Genomic DNA, 12,036 nt, shown 5'->3' with positions numbered 1-12,036 from the left:
TTAGCAAAAAGTACAGCTTTTCCCTTCTAGCTCAGGGATTGGCAGACTACGACCCCTGCATCAGATCTGGTCTGCTATCTGGTTTTGGATGACCTGTGAGCCACGAGTGGTTTCAGCTGTTTTTTAGTGGTTGAAAATAAATCAAAAGAAGGGTAATATTTTGTGACGTGAAAAGCATATGAAATTCAGATTTCAGTGTTCATAAATAAAGTCGTATTGAAATACAGCCATGCCCATTCATTTGTATATTGTCAATGACTGCTTTCATGCTACAACAGCAGAGCTGAATAGTAGCTATAGTCAGGTCTGAAATATTTATTATTTAGCCCTTTCACACAAAAGGTTTGCTGACCCCTGTCCTAGCACGAAAGGTTAGCTGGCAGCATGATGGAAGGACGTGAGCTATAATGGAATTGGTGCAGGTGTTTGTTGGTGTTTGGTTGCGACTTTTCTAGAGCTTTCTACCACCAGCTTCTCAAGAGCACAGAAATGACTGATCGCTTTTGCTTTTCTTACAGCAAAAAGTTGTGAACACACAGTGTGGCTATGATGTCAGGACTCAGGTAAGAGCCCCAATGCATATGACTAAATTCCTCAGGTTTATTCCGTAGGGTCCAACTTCCTGATTTAGCACGAGTGCAAATTGGAGTGGGAAAGCCAGGGCAGACTAAGCTCAGAGGTGCCACCTAAGCTGGGAACCAGGTGAGCAGAGGTACATGGCCACACACATGCCCCCCACCCAGCTGCACGGGGACAATAATGGTTGTGATTTCAAGCCCTGTGAACGGAAGTCACAAAATCTAGCAGTTGCTACATTAGTGGAAAGAGGTCAGGTGGAAGTTTGGGGGAACAAAGACTATATGTTTAAGAGACTCCTTGGAGTCTCAGGAGGAGTCTGTTACGTAGGGGTTCAGGGCAGAGCTGCAGGAACATATGGCTTGGTCCAGCTGCGGTATGGCGGCAGTGGTGACAGGGAGGAAGACAGGCTTGGGGCAGAAACGGTGCTCCGTCCTCTAAGGGCTTCTTCAGGCTACAGGGAGTGTGAGCTTGGATATGAAGAGGCGAGGGCCCGCCCCAGTCCTTGCTCTGGTGGCCTCTGGTGATGTGAATGATGGCTGTCCTGAGGGAGCGAGAACTCGTGGAAACTGCAGATACCCCTCCTGTTGGCCATGGACACTAGGGACGTGACCCTACAGGTTGGGAAACCTCAGCTCCCTCTGCAATGAGCTGTGCTTCACAGGGATGGGCCTGTGTCAGCTTTAGCTGCTTCTTTTTTTTTTTTTTTTTAATTAATTAATTTATTTATTGGCTGCATTGGGTCTTTGTTGCTGCGTGGGCTTTCTCTAGTTGTGGTGAGTGGGTGCTTCTCTTCATTGCGGTGCACAGGCTTCTCATTGCGGTGACTTCTCTTGCTGTGGAGCACAGGCTCTAGGCATGCAGGCTTCAGTAGTTGCAGCACGTGGGCTTAGTAGTTGTGGTTCACAGGCTCTAGAGCACAGGCTTAGTAGTTGTGGCACATGGGCTTAGTTGCTCCGTGGCATGTGGGATCTTCCCAGACCAGGGATCAAACCTGTGTCCCCTGCATTGGCAGATGGATTCTTAACCACTGCGCCACCAGGGAAGTCCAGCATCAGCTTCTTTAGTTACAAGTTTTGTCATGGCTTGTATTAGTTGCTAGGACTGCTGTAACAAGGTACCCAGGTTGAAATAACAGAGATTTATTTTCTCACAGTCCTTGAGGTTAGAAGTCTGGGATCAAGGTGTGAGCAGGGCTGGTTCCTTCTGGGGCCCCTCTCCTTGGCTTGGATGGTGCCTTTTCCTCCCTATGTCCTCACATGGGCTTCCCTCTGTGTCTGTCTGAGTCCTAATCCCTTCTTCTCACGAGGACACCAGTCATATTGGATTAGGGCCAATTCCAACGACCTCATTTTAATTTATTTACCTCTTTAAACAGCCTATCTCCAAATACAGTCACATTCTGAGGTCTTGGGGGTTAGGACTTCAACATGTGAACTTTAAAGGGACAGAATTCAGCCTCTAACACTGTTAATGATCGAATGTTCCATCAGTGTTTCATGGGTGAGGTTGCTGGGGGAGAGGGGCCGGGGCTGGTTTCTGTGTGTGGGGTGGTGGAGACACGGTATCTGCACACGATATCTCCGTGTGTTTACTGAGCCTCCCCTGGGGTCGGGATAGGAAGGAGCCAGTCAGCTTGTGACTGCTCCTGCTGGTTCTGCTTCCAGGAGCCAGGCTCACCCGGGCTCAGGGACACACTCTGAGAAGCCACTGTTTCTTCCCTCTCCTGACACAGAAGACGCTGAACTCTCTTCTCTCAGTTTCTCTCTTTAAAGCATATCTTCCTTCCCCAAGCCTCCCAGTCCCCTCGCTTTCTCTACACGTGGGCTGTGGAGGTGTGCTGAACAAGTTGATCTTGAAATCTGTGGAGGCCCTAACAGAAAGAGGTTAAAGATCACAGACAGAGCCTTTGCTTAGGCAGATTATTAAATGCAAACTGCCTGGGGTGGGCAGAGACTGAGGCAAGTAGATGTGTTTCTCCTGGGGAGTTCTGTCTGTCCGTCCGTCCTCAGTGCCTGCCTCCCAGATCTCTCATTTCCCCCGAGAGGGAGCCCTCTGGGGAACCAGGGTGAGGACGGCCTGCATGTCTCAGGCTCAGGTCGCTATCCCGTTTACCTGCAGCTGAAGAGCAAATGGGACGAGTCCATCTTCACAAAAGGCTGCATCCAGGCGCTGGAGGGCTGGCTCCCGAGGAACATCTACATCGTGGCCGGTGTCTTCATCGCCATCTCACTGCTGCAGGTTTGCTCCCGCTGCCCTTGTGGCCACACCTGTTCCCTTGAGCCAGATTTCACACGGGGGAAGATGCTGGTGGCCGAGGGCACGTGAGGCACGGGGTGAGTAGGCTGGCTAGTGTCTGCCGAGAGAAGAACTGGCGGGAGAGAGTCAAGAATTCGGTGAATCAGAAAAACCAGGCGTTTTTCTCATGTTGCCCAGGGCTTGGAGGAGAAGTCAGCAGCCCTGGGAGCAGCCCCTGAGGCAGCTGAGGCGGCCGCTCTGTAGAAAACCTGCCATTTAGAAAATGTTCAGCTCTGCCTTGAAGAGGGTGGCGGGGGTGGACTTGGGGGTCACCCGTTGTCCATGCACTTTTTCCTCCTTCACTCAGCGGTTGATTGATCTCAAAGCAAGACCGAGAGCCAGAAACATCTGGAAAAGGAAAAAAACATGTACTCGCAAAGCAGGCAAGGGACTCAGACTTCAGAAGGACTGGCTCCTCAAATACCAACCACAACAAGAATTTAAAGTGGGGGTGGGTGGGGGACAGCAAAATTCCTCAGGTCACCAAGTTCACATTAGTCTGTTCCTCGTAGAAAAACGTGGGTCTTCCCACACGATTGTCCTGGTCACCGAGGTCACAGCAGCATAGCCCAGACTGGGGACAATCTTGTTTCTACTGTGGAATCCAGGTTTACAGGGAACATCTGAGATTTGTTATTTTGGGAATCAGAGCCTGTCAGGGGGACCCTGTCGTTCTCAGTCTCACCCTGGGTACAGAACGCATCCTGGCCTGTGGTCTGGGCCGTGCGTGGTCGTGTCGGGGGCAGGGCAGGACGTCTGTTTGGCTTCTGTGGTGCCTCCTGTTTGCCCCTCCTAGGCTCTAGGGACACCGCAGAGCAGACCCCGGGCGCGTGTGTCTTCACGGGCGGCCTCGTCTCGTTTTGCCGCGTGCCCAGTTGCTGCCGTCCGTCCTCAGCCTCCGCGAGCGGGCCTGATGGTGGAGGGCAGTGCGGGGTCCCCGGTCCCACCTCACCCTCTGGGCCCCGAGGCTGATGCCGCTGCCTCTGCTGGCTTTGTTTTCAGATATTTGGCATCTTCCTGGCGAGGACCCTGATCTCGGACATTGAGGCGGTGAAGGCAGGCCACCACTTCTGAGGAGCCGGGGTGGGCGAGCAGAGCTGAGCCACGCTGTGGAGGCCGAGGCCCTTCACCGCGGTCGACGTCACGTCCGGGAGGACGGACACGGACGCAGAGCCGGCACCCTGCCTCCAGCATCCGCACGGACGTCACCTCTCTGTTTCTGCCTGCTGGTGCTAAAGCCCGAGGGGCCCCCGCTCACCCGCACGGACGTGTGACCAGCACCCCCACTGGGGTCTGCCCTGATTCAGAGGCTATGTCTTTAAGTGAGGGAGGTGACTCTGAGGGACAGACGGCTCTGGTGGCTGCACCCTGGCCTCCTCGCCACTCCTGTCATGGGTGCTGGCCTAGGGGGCGGCCATGTCTGTGGACCTCTGAGCGCCAGCGGGGCGGGCGGTGCCTGCACAAGTCGGGGTGTCGGCAAGATCCTCAGCCACGTCCAAGTGAAGTAAGCCTGAGCCAGTGCGTGGGCTGGTGCCACGGGAGCGCCTCGTCCACTGCCCCCCCAGCCCCCCAGGGCGGCAACAGCCTCCAGCCTCAACAGCATTACGCCCTGGTGGCACGAGGGGGCGGTGGGCACGGCCCTCCTCCGAGAGTCAGCTCTCCTTTTCCTAAAGTGTGTAAATAGTTTATTTATAGGGGTCAGAATGTTCGCACACCACGTCTGCATTTCCTCTGGCATTCTCCTCTCAACAGCCTTACGCGGTGTCTGGGACTGACGCCATTCCTTTCTGTTCCCTTGAGTGTCTCATGAACCAACTCCATCAGCTCCTCCTTGTCACCCCTAGTAACCCAGCTGCACAGACGTGCTCGCCCTTCATCTGCACACCCCCAACACGCGGGGCCCCCTCCCCCTCCCCACTTGGCCTCGCTGTCTTCTGGTCTTGGTGCTACTGAAACTGTTCCCCGGAACTTGAATCCTGCCCCTCCCCCACTGCCAGGCCAGGGAGCCCCAGCCAGAGATGGCCAGCCAGCCAGACACCTTTGGCCAGGGGTCCTCTCCAGGCCACATGCTAAGGACCGGCTGGCCGGCCTGGCATTCGCCTCCCCCCGGAGAGAGAAGCCCTGTAGCCAGGCCCCTGGGCCGAGCCACGGACCCCAGCCTGCGGCTGCGTAGAGGCTCGGATGTTTTGTTGCTGACTTTCTTAGTGACCCTCCACCCCCCCACGGGGACATCTGTGGTCACTGTGTCCACCTTTCCTGTCAGGGCTATTGGGGCCTTCTTGCTCTTGGAAATGAAGTCTGTCTTATGTACTGAATAACTCCCCGGGGGTAGTTGGGGCATTTGTGCATCTTTGACTAGGCTACACTCTAACGCGTCTCTGGATCTTGTACCAGTTCTGTCCTCATCATTCAGGGATGGAGTGCTAGCTTTACTTACTTGCCGAAGTGTACATGCTAGTGTGGTGTATACTGGTGGGTGTTTGTGGATGACGTTGGTTTCGTTTTTTTTACAATTTTCTCTGTAGACTAGGGGAAGAAGAGTGCTTGTGTTTTTAGGAAGTGTGATGCTTTTCTTTGACTGCCAAACTCTTTTATGGAATATATCTTTATAGTACTGCTGTTGTTTTGATTGTTTTTGTTTTGGGTCATATCAAGATGGCATTAAGCATCTCAGTGGTAAACTCGGCTACCAAGGGAACCAGTGGGATCGGGTGTGGGTAGGCACAACAGGCAGGTAAGTGGTTGGCACAACCTGAAATAAATTTCATCCATTGATTTTTTTTTTTTTTTTAATTCTGTGTGCCACTTTCAGTGATTCTTTGTATGGAGGTTACAACTGGAACAAGCTGGCTATGGTTTAGTTATGTCCAGCTGGAACCACAAGGTAGAACTTTGACTCCATAGGCCTGGAGGAAACATTATTTTAGGTTATAACTGTACAGCCCCAGGCAGTAAGGTCCAGGCAAAAGAGGTTGGGGACACTGGGTTGGAATCGGGGCACTGATGCTGCATGAGCTGTGTGTGCTGGAGGGGGTGTGGCCTGTCTGTGGAGGGGGTTAGCGGCAGTGCCAGGTACATCTGACCCAGCCTGCCCTGGGGGAGTCAGTGGCCCCAGGCCCTCACTGCTGGGGTGTGGACACCAGCAGAGCTCCTGGATGGCTCCTGCTGTCCTGTTTATTCATGTGGACCTGGTGGCCGAACCCCTTGCAAGTGTCTTCACAGGTCACAGCACAGTTCAGGGTGAAGTCTAGCTGTGACTTTTTCAGAGTTGGGTTTATTTTTCAATTCATTTACAAAACTTGCTGGCCACTTTGAGCCATCTCATTGGACTCCAAGTTGGATGAGGATAGAAAGAAATGCAGGATGAGGGATGCTCACATGGCAGCTCCAACGCACTGGGCTCTCTGCACGGAGCCACAGTGCAGCCCTCCAGGCCACTCGCCGTCCAGCCTACCCTGAGTGCCCAGCCACTCTGTCCTCTCGGGCTGAGACAGAGGCCAGCTGTGCCTCTGCACTTCCTTCCCCTCCTGCCCCCCTCCCCCCCCCAACTCTCGCTTTAAAGTTTCAGGGTCTTTGCTTATCCTTCCTGTGACCCTCCTGCCCACCTCCTCCTGGGGCTTCTGCACTGTTATCTTTCCTACCTGCTCCCCTCACCCCATCCCACGTATCCCCATCCCAGAAAGCTTGCCTTGGCCCTCTTGCCCTCTTACCACCCCCCACCCCCCACGCCCATTCCCAGGCTCTGTCCCCCTCCCACCACTACCTGCTACTCTCCTCACTTGACTGAAAGCTGCTCACCCCAATCCCCAGACCCCATGCCTCTCTTGGCCTCTGCAGCTCCTGACGCGCTGGACCACCCTGTCCTCAAAGTCCTCTGCTTCTGCTGCCCGGGCTCTCAGGTCTCCTCTCCTGCCCATCCTTGTCCTGCCTCCAGCAGCACCTGCCGGTGCTCATCGGTCTCCTGGGGCTCCTGTGCCCCCAAGGCAGGGCTGTGAGGCAGGCAGGAAAGCCATCTGTGCTGGTGCATGAGACTGCGCTGGGCTCTCCCACGTGAATAACAATAAAAATTAATGAACCCAGAACTTCCTGGAACATAGGAAGTACACAGAGTACCTAACAGTTAAAAACTGATTCAGTTACCAGAACTGCTCTGAGGAAGCCATTTTTGTGCTCAAAACATGAGAAAGGTAAGGTACTGGTCGAGGATTTGGAAGAGCTGGGCTGAAACTCTGGGAGCCTTGCCCCAGAACCTGCACCTGCAATTCAGATAGGAGGTTTGGTGCCTGTCAGCCCTGATTCTGAACTCCTTTTGGCACCTGCTGAGCAAAACCAGCACCAAGGGCAAGGCTGAGAAGTATCAGTTTCCTGAAGACGATCCATTTACTGGGCTCTGTGGCAGGTTGACGAGCATCTTGGGAAAGTCAGAGAGTGCGGTTCCCCGCCTCTATACCTGGATTTGGGTGCCTGCTTTGGTTTGAGGGGCCTCTGGGAGTGCATGACATCATCCCCAAGGAGCTGGGCCCCAACCTGTGCTGGAGGCCGGGGCTCTGAGCAGCAGGCTCGCTTCCCTGCACAGCCAGAGCTGCCGTCCACCCGGCAAGCCTGCTGGGCGGTGAGCTGTCAGGCTTAGCCTTCTCTCCAGGAGATGCTACTTGGGGGCTGCCACGGGGGCAGTAATGGGAGTGCCTGTGAGTGTAGTCCACTGCACTCTTAGCGACCGGGGTGGGGTTGGGCGGGGGAGAACTCCCCAGAAGAGGAGGCTGGGTCAGAGGCCAGCAGAGGAAGGAGGGGCTCGGTCTCAGCAGCAGGGACCACCTGCTTGCGTCTTGGCCAGCAACCTGAGCATGGACTGCAGAGGCCCAGAGAAAGGGGAGGGGTTGTTGCAGTGGTCCCAGCACCCAGGGGATCCTCCCCGCCCAGGTATCAGGAGCTCAGCCCTGTCACCTTGAGGTCCAATGCCCTCAGCTGTCCTGGGTGAGTGGAGTGGCTGTATGACCTTCGTGGGTGGGCACTTTCTAGTTCTAGGGTCATGTGATGTGTCTGACCCCAGTCTTTGTAGAATGTCGGCCTCCAAACTGTGGTAACCTGTCGCCAGGGATGGATCTTGGTATAGGTGCTTCCACATGCTTGTCTGTCATCCGAGAGGATGCTGTCCAGCCTTCCAGGGCAGACGGCCTCCTGCAGCACTGTTCTCCTTCATCTTGGTGCTCTCTCCAAAAATCCAGAGACTTATACAACTTTAGGTCCTTTTTAGCTCCTTGTAATCTCAGCAAGGCCTGGCTTTTCCTCTTCAAAGACAATAGTAAAGTTATATTCATTCTCAAAATGCTTTGGGGGTCTCCAGGGCACCTAGGGAAAACTTGACATGGGCACCATAGAACGGCGACGGCAGTATAACTTTGGGAGGGAGAAAATTAAGGCTACATTCAAATGGATACTGTCCTGGTGAACTTAACAGTTTCAGCGATTCCAGCTTTGGAGAAGAGGACGTCTCTGCCTTATAAAGGTCTGGGAGAGTTATTTCTTCACTCTGCTTTTTTCCCATGCTTTGCGTCTTGTACATCAGTAGGGGCTTCAAAAGCATGGTTTAATAATTACCAAACTAAATTATCACCTCGGACTGTAATTTTACTGCCTCAAATGATTTTTAAACTCTTTTTTTCCAGTATAAGTAGAAGAAATCCGAGCATAGAGTGTAAAGTAAAAAGTAGGTGTCCTGTTCTCCAGAGGCATCCACTATTAAGTACCTTCCTAGGAAATGTCCATGCATATCCAAATATCTTTTCCATACAAACAAGAATTGTATTTTACAATTAATTTTACTCACTGTATCTCAGAAATATTCTCTGTGGCCACATGTGCATCCACAGTGAGTTTTCACAGTCCACTGCAGGACTGCCATGAGTGAATGGACCTCTAGAATGGGGATTATGTTTACAGTCACAGGTAATAGAAAACCCAGTTGAAACTGGCCTAAACAATGAAGGGAGGTTTTTGGCTCATGAACCTGGAAAGTCCAGAGGTGGGGTGAGTTTCAGGATTTGATCCGAGTGACTCAGTGATGCCAGCGCTGAGGATCTGGTTTCCTCTCCCCTGTCTGCTCTGCCTGTCACAGTGTTCCCATCACCCAAGCAGAGGGAGGCAAGACCCCACCACGGACCACCTTGAGCCCCTCGTGAGGACGTCATGGTGGTGAAGTCATTGAGGGAAGCCCCCCTACCCCTGCCCCAGCCCCCTGTGCTTGTCCATCCCACTAAAGCCACGTGGTGGGGAAACCAGGCTCCTGTGGGAGGAGATGGACGTGGGGAAAGCTGCCAGCCACCCCCATTACATTCCTGTGGATGGACGTTTTAGTTACGGGGTGTTTTGCTCTTACAAGGGCTTGTAAGAATCCCACGGCATTTTGTTTTTAGAATTACTTCCTAGAAGATTTTGTAAGAAAAACATGTTTTTAAAGAAGTTCTCGGACTTCCCTGGTGACGCAGTGGTTAAGTGCTAATGCAGGGAACTCGGGTTTAATCCCTGTTCTGGGAAGATTCCACATGCTGCAGAGCAACTAAGCCCATGCACCACAACTACTGAGCCTGAGCTCTAGAGCCCGCGAGCCACAACTACTGAAGCCCGCGCGCCTAGAGCCTGTGCTCCACAACAAGAGAAGCCTGCGCACCACAATGAAGGGTAGCCCCACTCTCTGCAACTAGAGAAAGCCCGTGTGCAGCAATGAAGACCCAACACAGCCAATAAATAAATAAAAATATTAATGGGCCGGCATCGTAATGAGCAGCTGCTCGGGACTGGGGTGTGCCTATTGTTGCCAGGTCACGGTTGTGAGGATGGCCTGAGCACCTGGGATGTATGGATGGGCTGGTTCTGGGACAAGAGGAGTGGTGGGGAGAGGGGTGGGTGATGCCTCCTCCAGTAACCTGTGGCCTACAACAGCACAGCTTCCACAGGGAGGCTGAGCAAGGTGGCCCCGCAGTCCACCTTTGCCTTCGGAGGTAGCTGGTCATGTGGGAAAGGAAGGATTTGGGTGGCATCCTTGCGTACGGATGAGGACGTGCACTGGAGATCCAGTGCTGCCCGAGGTTGCCAGGGAAGGAGCTGCAGAGCCTGGCAGACAAGCCTGTGATGCGGCTTTGGGGTTCAGAGGGCTCACTGCCTGATTGCTGGAGAAGGGCAGCATGCTCTGATGGGCTCTGCCTTCCTACGTGGCCACTTCCCCAGAAAAACTAGGCAGTGGACCCAGGGTGAGTGGGGAAAGGAGAGCAGGGGGTCTTGGCTCTGTGCGGGTGCATTCCCATGGAGAGCAGGTGGGGTTGCGGTAGATCTGTTTCCTCTAGCACCTTTGAGTCTTTTTTGTAAAATAGGGATTAAAAAACCCCCAATACGGGGTTTTGAGGATTAGATGAGATGAGGTGGGTAAAGCGTTTTGACATAGGTCTAGATTACTTAATGGACACCCCCAAAATGACTGTTAATGCAATTATTGAAGAAAGTTTATCTGTAACTACCAGTCTCCACTGGGCTTAGCTGCCTGGGTTATGTGAAATACAGTTCAAGTTCCCAGCCAGGCTGAAATGAAAAGACTCACTTCCCTGTCCTTTTAGGAGCAAGGCTTAGGTCTGTGGGTAGCTCAATAGGCATTTGGAGTTCAAGGTTTGCTTGCTTTCTGTGTCATGGGGGTGGAGAGACAAGAGAGGGGGTTTATTGCCAGGAGTGTGGATCCTGCCAGAAATCAACATAGCCTGAGAAGTTGCTCCTGGAGCCCCCAGAGGAAGCAGAGTGGTCCTCACCTGCCAAGGGGGTCAGGCTGTCTGCAGAGGCCACCAGAGGGAGCCAGCAGAGGGCCACAGCCTGTCTTCGAGGGCTCCAGGGGAGATGATCTGGGGGAGAACAGGGATTAGAGGAGCTTGGACAGGAAAGAAGAAAGGGCCTGAATAGATGCTCTGAAACCAGCAGGATGACACGTTTGGACAGGATAGGGGGAGTCTTGGCTGGGGAGACCCCATCAGGTCCCACTCCTGGTAAGGAGAACAGAGGCCCAGGGAAGTGCTGGGACCCGCCAGAGGCCTCAGAGTGAGGGGCTGCTCCCACCTCTGACAAGTGAGGGTGTCCATCCCCGAAGCAGAACAGCCTCAGCAGGACTGGAGGGGTGTGTGTGTGTGTAAGACATGTGCATGGAGCCCTGCTGTGCTAGCCCAGGACCCCAGGAAAAAATCTGTGTCTAAGACCATGTGGGTTTTAGAGTCCCAAGGTCAGGAGGGCAGCCAGTGAACAGTGCCTCAGTTGTGACTCTTCTAAGGCAGCGTGAGCCCAGCATTCTCACCTCCGTGCTTCACCTCCGTCCTCACCCTCACCACCCAGCCATTTCAGCCTCGCTGTGCCTTTGCAGGGAGCCTGTGGTTGCAGGCCCAAGCAGTCATTCTGTGTCAGCTGGGGGGTCGGTCGTGGGTTTTTTTAGTTTTAGATCTGTTCTTGTTTCATTCTATTTTTAAAAATCAACACAGCTGTGGTCCTATATATGGAGAATTGGTCTCTGGGAGGTACTGAGCACCCTGTCCCTGGAGGTGTGCAAACCCAGGCTGGATGCCTCCTGTTGGGGATGATATGGATGCGCCTGGGGTGGGGAGTTGTGCTGCATGGCAAGTCTTCCCATCCCTGAGAGGCAGTGGTCCTCCCTGTGCCCTTTGTTAAAGATTATTTTCAGAAAAAAAACAAAAGAAACCCCAAAACTGGCATCACTCGTGTTAAATGTAACATATGCACGTCAAAGGTTTTATTTAACTCTAATTAAATGATGGAGCTGGTAAGATTAACAACCAGTTCGAAGGAGAAATCGCAGTGGGCTATAATCTATATGGAGTAAAGGAATGTTGAGACTTTTTTCAGAGGGAAAGGGTCCATGGGGCCTCATTCAAATACACTGTATGCACGTCCATAGACAAGAAGGTTTTTGGCATTAACTCTACAACTAAGAGAGCTGTAAACAGCTCAAAGGCAATGAGAATCAGAATCAGATAAGTGGAAGGCTGTGCTCTAAACCATGCAGAGTTTTCCACCAGAGACACCCACACTGTCTTGCTTATTCCAAATTTCCTTCTACCTCTTGTCTATCTGATGGAGTTCACTTTTAAAAGTAGGACACAGGCAGGGAATCCAAAG

The 12,036-nt window shown here is 53.0% G+C and overlaps 1 protein-coding gene across 4 annotated transcripts in view; it reads left to right on the top strand.

Annotated features, from left to right (window-relative positions):
• TSPAN14 (tetraspanin 14) overlaps nt 1-5,485 on the top strand; it is a 54,911-nt gene extending 49,426 nt beyond the window's left edge. For all 4 annotated transcript variants that reach the window (XM_057735735.1, XM_057735736.1, XM_057735737.1 and 1 more), the window contains 3 exons: nt 519-563; nt 2,698-2,817; nt 3,877-5,485. In XM_057735735.1, coding sequence (XP_057591718.1) covers nt 519-563; nt 2,698-2,817; nt 3,877-3,948 — 237 coding nt within the window. In that variant the 3' untranslated portion in view covers nt 3,949-5,485. The remainder of the gene's footprint in view (nt 1-518; nt 564-2,697; nt 2,818-3,876) is intronic.
• The last annotated feature ends 6,551 nt before the right edge of the window (nt 5,486-12,036 follow it).

The sequence above is a fragment of the Hippopotamus amphibius genome, chromosome 5, assembly GCF_030028045.1.
Source record: "Hippopotamus amphibius kiboko isolate mHipAmp2 chromosome 5, mHipAmp2.hap2, whole genome shotgun sequence".
NCBI classification, from domain to species: domain Eukaryota; kingdom Metazoa; phylum Chordata; class Mammalia; order Artiodactyla; family Hippopotamidae; genus Hippopotamus; species Hippopotamus amphibius.
The sequence above is the reverse complement of the archived record's forward strand: the minus strand, read 5'-3'. Positions and strand labels throughout refer to the sequence as shown.